The sequence below is a fragment of the Gymnogyps californianus genome, chromosome 1 (assembly GCF_018139145.2).
Source record: "Gymnogyps californianus isolate 813 chromosome 1, ASM1813914v2, whole genome shotgun sequence".
Classification (NCBI taxonomy): Eukaryota; Metazoa; Chordata; class Aves; order Accipitriformes; family Cathartidae; genus Gymnogyps; species Gymnogyps californianus.
The window spans coordinates 132,159,068-132,169,907 of record NC_059471.1 but is presented as its reverse complement, the minus strand read 5'-3'; the positions used below and the strand labels follow the sequence as shown (position 1 = coordinate 132,169,907).

At 57.6% G+C, this 10,840-nt stretch overlaps 1 protein-coding gene across 1 annotated transcript; it reads right to left on the bottom strand.

Moving 5' to 3' along the window:
* Positions 1–4,293: 4,293 nt before the first annotated feature.
* GAPDH (glyceraldehyde-3-phosphate dehydrogenase) lies at positions 4,294–7,773 on the bottom strand. Its single transcript, XM_050894133.1, has 11 exons — positions 7,730–7,773; positions 7,032–7,131; positions 6,672–6,724; positions 6,496–6,586; positions 6,221–6,336; positions 6,021–6,102; positions 5,703–5,854; positions 5,495–5,573; positions 5,188–5,271; positions 4,944–5,041; positions 4,294–4,595 (listed from the first exon to the last, which is right to left on the bottom strand). The coding sequence occupies exons 1-11, from the start codon at positions 7,750–7,752 to the stop codon at positions 4,526–4,528; spliced, it is 948 nt and encodes a 315-aa protein (XP_050750090.1). The 5' UTR covers positions 7,753–7,773; the 3' UTR covers positions 4,294–4,525.
* Positions 7,774–10,840: the final 3,067 nt, after the last annotated feature.

Sequence of the window (10,840 nt, the reverse complement as noted above, 5' to 3'; positions counted from 1 at the left end):
GGCAGATGTCCTCAGACACTGGCCACTTGCACCTTCTCTCTCAGTCACCACCATCCTTGCCACTAGTTTTCAGCCTGGAGAGGGTGGTCTTCCTTGTCCTGGGGCAGTTCAGCTTCTTTGAAAGGTTTTGCCGGTCTGTTTTTTTCCCAAATCCAGTTGCTTTTCATCATGTGGGGGGCTGATGTGAGTGGTGAATTACTTACAGCACAGTTACCTGTTCATCCGTTTCATGCTGGAGACCATCTGAGTCTGGCACCTGCTACTGAAGGTTTGCTGCCCTTCACGTCACGGACATGTTCTCAAGTCCTGACACTTCAGTTTGCAACGGTGGCTTCTTCTCATTGCTGCTGAGGAAAATCTCTTGCCTGGGAATACCCCAAAGCTCCTCTGATGGCAAAACATCAGTTTTACTTTTCTGCCATGGCCTTAGCTTCCCTAATCTCTCCCATGCCACCTTACAGCTTTTTTGGCAGCTTTCTTGTCTCCAAGATGCATTTGAAAAAGGTTTTCATGCTACCTTTTCTATTTGTCACATAGTTTCCTAAAAATCTGCCTTTTTTGGGGCTCTTAAGTTTAATTTGCTAGTATTTATGAGTTTTTCTTCTATTTTCATTTGACTACAGCTTCAGCTTTTTGACGGCTGCCTTTTCAAATCTTGTGCAATAAAGCATAACCCAGTACTACTGTTCCTTCTAGGAACATTTAATTGAGAATAACTCCCTCAAGAAGATGACGCTTCTATAATAAGAAAATATATGGGGGTAAGTTAGCTGTCCTGTAGTAAGAAATTACATTCAGCTCAGAAGAGTAAGTAACAAATTATTTGTGTTTGCAGTGTGTATACAGTATGATTGCCCAAAGGTAGGCAGCTTGTTTTTGATGAAATGTCTGCTTTCTGTGAATAGTGCCGGTGCCCACAGGGGTATTTGCATACCCTGAGTTTAAGTCTTGAACCTACGTTTTGTGAATGGCATCTATTACAAAGGAGTTTGGAACATTGTCGTTTAAGATGTTTGTCTTTCTTATACAATTGCTCAATATATGCCTTTTGTCATAGTCTTTCCTATCAGGGACCTGTATCTCCTCTTCCTTGCATAGATCTTGTCAATTGCTTTGCTCAAAGAATCATTTACTTCAGAAGTGGACATAGTATGTTTTAAATGTCCGAGACTTTTTTTACTGTGCTTATGCAGTCACCATTTTGTTACATTTTGGTGTGATTTTTCAAGCAAGCTTAATTCGTTTCCGCATCTGCTCGAGACGATTTTCACTACATGGCATCTTCCTTAATGCTGAAGTTTCATGCTGACATCTTAAGAAGGTGGTCTGAGGACAACTAGCCATTTCTTGGGGGAGTAATAAATGCGTGGTAGTGTGTGCAAATGCCAATGAAGTATAAAATAATTTATCTAAACATTCAAAGTTGCCATAAAAGGGAATTTTCCTGTAACACCACTGCTAATTACCATACCACAGCATCACTTGAATTTCCTCTGTCTTAAAAAAAGAAATCAAAAGGTGCAGCTTACCCCCCCTAGAAATGGTTGGCTGCCCATCAGAGAAGTTGTCCCTTGAGCCGGCCAGAGAGCTTTGTGTCAGCACAGCCCTGCAAAGGAGTGAACCCGTATCTCAGGTGCCTGATTTTTACCCGTATTTCTCAGTGAACCCCTCTCCTACAACGGCCCAGCACAGCGAGCCCTGGTGCCTGGCCAGTCAAGGAAGGCAGAGTCAAGCCTTTGGCCAGGATCAGTGTCTCTCTGTACTTTCCCCTTGCAAGGCATTCATAAAGCAGGGTGGGTTCTGGCTTATCGCAGCTCCTCTTAGAGCTGGTTTGTCCCAACAGAGTGGCACGGTCGCTTTTAGCTCCTTTGCTGAACAAGAGCCTCTTTATGTCTGTCTGAGCGCCTGCCTTCCCTGACCAAGCATTTCTATCAGTTTTCCTTAGGGATGCTTAAAGAGCAAACCTAGAGTTCCCCGACTGAGGAGAAAACTCTTCTCCAGAGAGAAGCAGCTGCCACAGCAGATCTCCCATCTTTATCCCAGTGCCATTCGCAGTCATATCATGTCACTTTTTCAAATTGACCAAAAAAAAAAAAAAAAAAAAAATTTTTAGGACAGGGTTGCAGTTTTTGGGCAGGCTGGCCACTGAGCTAGCTTTTCCATCTGTCCGGAGGGGCCTTGCTGTGGTGCCATCTGCAGGCACAGCGTCTGGATGCAAAATGAGGATTTAGAAGGGCTGTGCTTTTTCGGGAGCTTATATGAGAGAGGAAACCAAGCCCTCCAGGCGGTCCAAAGGCTGCATAACTTGTTTGCCACACTGGTTCTCCCTGTTTCCATACAAGAGCAACCGTGTTTTAAATTCTGTGATTCCTGGCTTGCCTCATCACCTAGATACCATGTCATTTTTCCAAGAATTTCAAGCAAGATTGTAAACTGGTTGAAATAGTATCTTAAAACACAGTGAACATTTATCTGAGACATTCCCAGCAATTGTTGGTCTGAGAGCACATAGTCTTCCTCCACCCCACTCCCCAGGTTGTATGACTTCGCTCATTCCCACAGCAATTTGATCTCAGGTTGGATAGGCTCGCTCTTGTTAAACAACAAGAGTTCTTTGCTCTATGTGAATTTTCAGGCAGTCTTATCTTGCTCAGGAAACGTAAGGCTTTTTAGAGGAAAAAGGTGACTCGTTGAAACGTTCCTACTTTAAACCCAGTTCAAAATATCTTTGTTTTACATGGGAAAACAGGCATCCCCCGCAACAAGGTGTTTCAGTAGCCTCTCTGCACTTCCAGATTATCAAGAAATGCTCTCGCTGGCACGCACACAAATATGCAGGCAGCAGCGCACAGGACAGCCATTCAAAGCACCCAAGCGCAGCAGTCGAGGACAGGATGGGATCAACCCAAGGCTCATTTGTAAGCCTGACAGGCCTGCGGGCTACACCTCTCCCCGGCAGAAACCCCACCCCACAGGAGGGCTGCCTCCAGTTAGCCCCAGCATCAGGCAGCTCCCATTTAACTCCAGAGTTACCTAAAGCTCCCGCGGGGCCATTTGTGGGGTATGCCAGGTATTGCTGCTGTCCCAGGGCTAACAAGCTGCTCATAGTCCCAGCTCCCGTCCAGAGGCAGGTTATTCAACCTTTCTCTCTTTGCAAAGCAACTTTTGAGTCATTGCCCTCTAGTCCAGTAAACATTTAATTTTTACGCAGCACAATGGCTGGAGATAAGCAGCTCCAGGAGACTATGTCCAACATACCTTGATCCTTGGAGCTTAAGTCCTCGCTCCAGATCGGGATCTAAAGCAGTCGGAATCCAGACAACAGCTCCAATCCTGCCTGCCAGGGAGAGAATGACACATCAACCCCAAGACAGTAAATTGAGCTGCTAAAAATGAAAGGCCACACGGTTTTGTGCAGCGCATCGCTTATCTGCCCTAGCACTCACAGGTCATGGAAGGCTCAGCCCCTGCCCATCAGCATTCCTGCTTCCAGGAGGCAGCAAAGCAGTCCCTGGCAGAGGGCTGATACTCACCTTGCACAGATTTGCTGCTCAGGAGCTTAACTGCAACTGCCCCTCCTTCCACATAGAATTAAGCCAGAATTAAGACTAGCTACCACCATGGTAACACTGGCCTCCAACACGTCCCTAGGCAGCCATTTCCTCTAGGACAAGTTGATTCATTTTGAAAGGTAAAAGCAAACAAAAAATCCTCTTTGTAACATTTCTAGTAAGGCAGGGGGAAGAAGAAGTAGTAATTCCTGTTTCTTGTGCCCCTTTGCCAAACCCGAATGCAAAAAGTCATCTGCTCAGCACTTTATTCTGCATACACCCATCAGACAGGCAAATCCAGAGCGCTGGAAGGTGGATGGAGCAGCAGAGCTGCCTTCCATTCCAGCACACAGCAATCCTGCAAGCGCAGCCCTGCACCACACCTTGTTTTTGCTCACAGGCAGGAGTCTTGCCCCTCACACCTGGCACAGACAGCTCACCAGTCTGCATGCCACAGCTCCGCTCACTGCAGCCAGGCGCTCAGCGGAGACAGGCGCTTACTGTTCTTCGCAAGTCAGGTATCCTAGGACCGCGCCATGCCTGTGCGGGACTCAACAACTCCTCTGGCATTTTGCAGGTCTCTGCCACCTGGGTTCACAGCCTCAGCACAGTGTCCGCTGGTTAGAAGAGCTGGCCCAGCAGCTGCAGCCAGGCTGGCAGGGCCCATCTTAAAGCAGGCACCTCCATTTGCTCATCGCACCCCCCACTTTCTCCCCTTTCCCACTGACAGACAGACAAGGCATTTCAGATGGTGATCACTTTTATTGATGTAAGGTGGTACACAAACAGATCAGTTTCTATCAGCCTCTCCACCTCCCCCAGGCTCGGGGAGAAGTTGGAGGAGTGGGGGAGACAAGGGAACAGAACTGGCCTCTCACTGCAGGATGCAGAGCTAAGCTGTGGTGAATAAGGGCAGGGGCTCCAACGAAGGAGAGTCCTGCTTCCCTAGGCAGCAGGGGGGCTGTGTGCTCGGCTCACTCCTTGGATGCCATGTGGACCATCAAGTCCACAACGCGGTTGCTGTATCCATACTCGTTGTCATACCTGGGGACAGAAACACAAGTGCTGTCAGGACTGACCCATTTCTTGCATCCCTTCCTCCACTGTTCCTGCTCCTCTGCCCCATCCCACACAACTGAACCAGGCAGCTTCCCATCCACTTCCAGTAAAGAAAGCAGGAAGCATTCCCTCCACCCTCCAATATGGGAAGAAGGCTATAGTCACTTCAGATATCACCAAGACCATTACATGTTGGAGCCACACTACTCAGCAGGGGTCTATGTACCACCCTGCATTGCCAGCGGGCAGTGATGAACAGGACAGAAGTCTGTAACATGTATGTGCCAGCCCCTAACCCCCGGTCTCCCCCACCACCCCCCAGGCTGTGCCTACCAGGAAACCAGCTTGACAAAATGGTCGTTCAGCGCAATGCCAGCACCCGCATCAAAGGTGGAGGAATGGCTGTCACCATTGAAGTCACAGGAGACAACCTGGAACAGAGAGGAAATTGTAACACATACGGTTACCCACAGCCTGAACCAGAAATGCCCAAACCGGGATCCCAGCAAGGCTGCCACCATCAGAAAAATGAGGCGAGCGCCAATAACCACAGGCCAAGAGACTAGGAGTTACTTACCTGGTCCTCTGTGTATGCCAGGATGCCCTTCAGGGGCCCATCAGCAGCAGCCTTCACTACCCTCTTAATGTCATCATACTTGGCCTGAGAAGAGACAAATTTAAGATGGTCAGATCACACAAAATGTCCGCCAGGTGGAAGGGAGGGAGGAGACACACATGGCGGCACCATGGCAGGTGCTATTTCCACAAAGATCAAATCTTAGGGAAGAGATGGATGCAGAGAGGGCAATTCCAGGTACAAGATGGAGTTCAGAGAAAGCAGGGCCAGGTCTGGAGGCTGTTAGGGCCTTGTCCATAACACTTACTGGTTTTTCCAGACGGCAGGTCAGGTCCACAACAGAGACATTGGGGGTTGGCACACGGAAAGCCATTCCAGTAAGTTTCCTGTGAGAGACAGGAGTCAGCAGGGAACAGCAGCACCCAGCACCTCTCTACCAGCCCTCCATTCTGCCAGGAATGGGTCAGAGCTGGCCAGGCACCGGCTGCCTCGTCCCGACACCCAAGAACACTCACCCGTTGAGCTCAGGGATGACTTTTCCCACAGCCTTAGCAGCCCCAGTAGATGCTGGGATAATGTTCTGGGCAGCACCTCTGCCATCCCTCCACAGCTTCCCAGAGGGCCCATCCACTGTCTTCTGTGTGGCTGTGATGGCATGGACAGTGGTCTAGGGAAAGAGAGCACAGGAGTAAGAACACAGCCAATACTCTCCAGAAAAAGCATCCCAGGCACCTCCTCCCCATCCCACGGGACACAGGGAGTACAAATGCTTTTCCTCTCACGAGGGGACCTGGGGACAGGGCACCCGCCTGAGCAGCAAGCTCCAGACCTACCATAAGACCCTCCACGATGCCAAAGTTGTCATGGATGACCTTGGCCAAGGGCGCCAGGCAGTTAGTAGTGCAAGAGGCATTGCTGAGGAAGAGAGAGAGGAAGGCTCATCAGCCAGAGGCAACACATCTACAAAGGTGATATGAGACCCCACACAGCTAGTGAAAGCTCCAGGCCAGAGAGCATCTTCCTCTCTCCTTACCTGACAATTTTCAGAGACTTGTCATACTTGTCATGGTTGACACCCATCACGAACATGGGAGCATCAGCTGAGGGGGCAGAGATGATAACACGCTTAGCGCCACCCTTCAGGTGAGCCTGGAAAAAAGAGAAGATTAGATAACCCAGAATCCCTCCAACAGCTCACTTCTTCAGACAACTTCTTCTTCCTCCCTGCCCCATCTCAAGCAACTCTGTACACGGTGATGTGCACCGCAGGCAGGAGCAGCAGTCCCTTCTCTCGTGTGCCACACTCACCCCAGCCTTCTCCATGGTGGTGAAGACACCAGTGGACTCCACAACATATTCAGCACCAGCATCTCCCCACTTGATGTTGCTGGGGTCACGCCTGAGGAGGGACAAAAGTGTAAGAGGTGCTCCGCGAGACACCTGCTTTCATCCTCCAAAGGGGCAGGAGGCAGAGAGATACTTACTCCTGGAAGATGGTGATAGCATTCCCATTAATCACAAGTTTCCCATTCTCAGCCTTGACAGTGCCCCGGAAGTGACCATGAGTCGAGTCGTATTTGAACATGTAAACCTAGCAAGGAGAGAGGGGGGGAAGGTCAGGCACCCTGGCTGCCACCTCCCCAACCCTTGCTCTGCCTACGCCACAGTCTCAGCTCCCCACCTCCTCAGTGACCTTGTCCAACCGCTGTGCTGTTACTTGCCTCTGCCGAACCTCCCAGCCCTGTGCCTCTACCTCACACCCGGTTTTCCTGGGAAGCTACTAGAACAGAGCCAGAGGAGCCCTACTCAGAGAGGCCCAGAGGGGGCACTGCAAGGCAACTCACCATGTAGTTCAGATCAATGAAGGGATCGTTGATGGCCACCACCTGGACTTTGCCAGAGAGGATGGCAGCCCGGGTGACCAGGCGGCCGATGCGGCCAAATCTGGGGAAAGAGAGACATGGGTGAGGAGGAACAATAGGGAACCTGCCAGGCTGGGCATGGCCCGCTGCCTTCCCTCGGGATCATTCACCACTCCCTGCCCAGCAGGGAGTCCAGCAGCCATGTCCAAAGGCTGAGGCACCTCAGTTAAAGATTAAGAGCGACCCCCGCACCGGAAAGGTCAAGCGCTAAATTTACTGAGAGCCCCGGGGATCTGGTTACTCCTCAGCCCAGCGGGAGAAGGTCACATCTCCGGGGCCGCCGCCGACACACGATCCACCGGGCGACCTTTCGGTGGGGGGCTGCAGCCCGCCCGTGGGGTGTGGGGACCCCCAGGGGGGCCGGGGCAGGTGGGCAGTGGCGGCGCTTCCGGGGTGACTAACCCCGAATCTGCAGGGCGAAGTGACTCAGCAGCCCGTTCTGCTCCAGGCCCTCAGCCCGGCACCGGGGGCAACGGTGGAGCGGGACCGGCGGGTCACACAGCTCCCCCTCCCAAGCCCCCCCACGCCCTTGAGGCGACCTTGCCCCCCCCGCCCCGTTCCCTCAGCCCCCCCGGCCCGCCGAGGGCCCTCCGATGCCGCAGCCCGGCCCCAGCACTCACCCGTTGACTCCGACTTTCACCATCTTCGCCTCTTCGAGATGTTCCTGCGGGCAGAAACGGCGGGTGAGGCGGCCGGAGCGGAGATGGGGGTGGGGAACCGGCCACCGCGCCTCGCCTGCCCGCGCGCCCGCCCCAGGCACCGTTAACGTCTCGCCCACCGCCGGGGGACGGGGAGGGAAGGGGGGGCGCTCGCGCTCCGAACCCGCCCCCCCCCCCGCCCCCGGCGATCTCCCCCCCCTCCAACGCCTCACCGCCCCCCCTCCGCCCCCGCCGCCTCCATCTTGCGGCGCACCGCTCCGCACCGCCTTTGTGCCCGCGGGCCCCGCCGCCACGCTCCGCCCGGGGGCTGCCGCCCGCCGCCGCCCCTGCTCGGCCCGGCCCTCCCCCGCGACGCCGGCCCCCGGGCGGGTGGTGGTCGTGGTCCTGGCCCCCAACCGCCTCTCTCTTCCCTGCGCATCTCTCCCCCCCCCCCCCCCCTCCTCCTCCTCTTCCCCCCCCCCCGCCACCGCCACCCCCGCCCGTTACCTGCTGCCTCTAAGCCGCCCCGGCGCGCAGTGAGAAGGTGGCGCAGCGCTACTCCGCCGCCCTTTATACCCGCGGAGGGGAAGGGCTGGGGCCCGCCCCGCCGGGCCGGCGCCGAATGGGAGCGCGGGGGCCGGGCGAGGCTACGTGCGCCCGCGCTGCGGGTGCGGCTGCCTCGGTTCCCCCCGCCCGCTCCCCCCCCCAATCCTATCCCCCCCCCCCCCCTCCGGTAACAAAGGCCCCGCGCCGGGAGTGGGGGGGCGTCCGCAACGGTCCCCGCGGGGCGGGGGGGTGCGCGCTGCACCTTCCCTCCGAGCCACCCCTGGGTGGTGGTGGTGATGGTGGCGGCGGCGGTGAGAGATGCCCCGGTCCTGGAGGAAGCCGGGTCCTCGCCCTTCGGCGGGGAAGTGTCCCCAGGGCGGGGAAGGGCGGCTGGGCCCCTGCCTGGGGAGGCGGGAAGGCCCCCCCCCCGCGCCGTGATGGCCGGTGAGGGGCTGCCTCCTTGGGGCTCGCTGCCGCCAGTGCCCCGGGGAATGGCGTGCACTGCTTTCACCTGGTAACAAAGGAGAGACACCCCTCCGGCCTGCAGCCTGCGCCCCCCTCCCAGCCCGCCTGCTCCTCCAGCATGGCGGCAAGGGCAACGGGGCTGCAGAGATGCTGGGGACACCCCGAGGGAGCAGCGGGTTCCCCAGCATCTCCCATTCCCCCCGGCACTGGGAGGCAGCAGGTGCTGGCTGGGAGCTCTCTCGCCCCCAGGCTGGGGACCCCTCCCCGCCCCGTCTGTCTTTGGCTCCCCTGGGTGGGTTTAGCCAGGCATGCTCTGGATGGGGCCGCCGGCCCCACCGCTTCCCCGGCAGGCCACGCGCCACAGCGTGAGCACCATCTTAATGAGGCACTGCGGCACTGCTGCTACCCGTGGGACGTGACGGCGGAAATCCTGCCCGTCTGCCGGCCTGCATCCGCTGCCTCGGCCCGCCTTCGCTGGCTGCCTGCAAGAAGGGAGCGCTCCCTGCATGGCTGCTGCCGCTGCCCAGCTCACCGCCCCCCATGCTGGGCTCCCTTGCCAAGCCGTGCTGGGCTGCATCCCCTCGGCTTGGTGCAGGGCTTGCACAGCCCAGGTGCAGTGGGACAAACCCCCGTTAGGCACAAGGCCCAGAGCATGCCTGAAAGCCTCTGTCCCATGGGGAGGGGGTCCCAGAGGAAGGTGTGGGAATGGTGGGGATGCAGATCTGGGCTGGCAGGGGGTGGTGGGAGCAGGCTTGTCCCTCTGGCTGCTCGGCTGAGCAGGGCTCCAGCAGGGCTTTGAGGATGAGGAGGGAGGGGTGGGCTGGGGGAGCCACGCAGGTACTGGGGCGGGCGGGAGAGTGGGGTCATGCAGCTCGAACGTAACCCAACTCTCCTATACCACTGCTATTCCCGGTGCCGCCGAGGGGCTGGCAGCTAAGTTTAGACCCGGCCGAGGTTACGACCTTTTCTTAAAGGCCAGGGCATGATGGCTCGCGTGGTACAGCGGCAGGGCTGGAGGGGTGCGAGCCCGTGCCGGGGTTCGTGGTGCCCCAGCCGCAGCCTGCCGACGGGCCGGGGGGGCTCTCGGGGGCAGCTTCTGCACAAACAGGAGGCCCCTGTGTTTGCTCGGTAAACACCTCAGCGCCGGGCACACTACGCCGGGGGGCAGAGTGCGGCTGGGATGAGCCAACGCGGCCGTTCTGCCCCCCACGCCCGGCCCGCGGTCGATATCTCGCCCGCCGCCCCCCCCCCGCCGCCGCAGCCCCGGCAGCACCGCGCTGCAACCGCGCGTGCCGCCCGGCCCACCCGGAATGGCGGCGCGCACCCAACATGGCCCCGCGCGTGGGGGCCGTGGGCGGCGGGCTCTGCCGCCATCTCCCGGCCTGCCCCCGCTGCCAGCCCCTCGCCCCGGCACGGCCCCCCCTGGCCTGGGGGCAGCAACGGCCTCTTCCGGAGGCGCTGCTGCCGAGCTCGGAGGCGGGAATTAATACAGCTCTGTTTAATTAGCAAGAGAGTCCTCAAGCACGGAGAGGAGGGAGGGGGCTGCCGGCGGAGCAGGGGTCCTGCGGCAGAGGGGTAGCCGCGGAGCCGGGCAGCTCCTCCTTGTACCGCCACACCGCTTCCCCGCCGCCGCCGCCGCTCTCCTTCGGGGCAGGAGCTTCAGGGCTTCGGCCGCCGGCGCGCCGTGCTGGTTCCCAAGCCGGTGCTGCGGGCGCCTGGGTCTCCTCCGGCTGTGGGGAAGCAGGGCCGGTGAGCCGCCCAGCGGCGTGCAGCCTGCCTGCTGTCGCGCCCCGGCCGGGCCCCCAGCACAACCCCGGTAGCATGGGGGGTCCCGCGTCCCAGCCTTTGCCCTGGCTGCAGGCAGGTGGTGGCCCCACAGCCTGCCCCACTGCCTCCGTCCCCTTGCTCCTGGTCCTCCCCGCCATCCGTGCTCTCAAGTCTCCCCTTACTTCTTCCCTGCCCACTCATTCAAGCCCTCACTGCTGGCCCTCTCACCTCGGAGCCCCTCCAAGGCTAACACCCCAAACCACTGAAGGTCCCGATCCGGTCCAATTTCAGCCCAAAGCAGCCCCTGGGCATGGC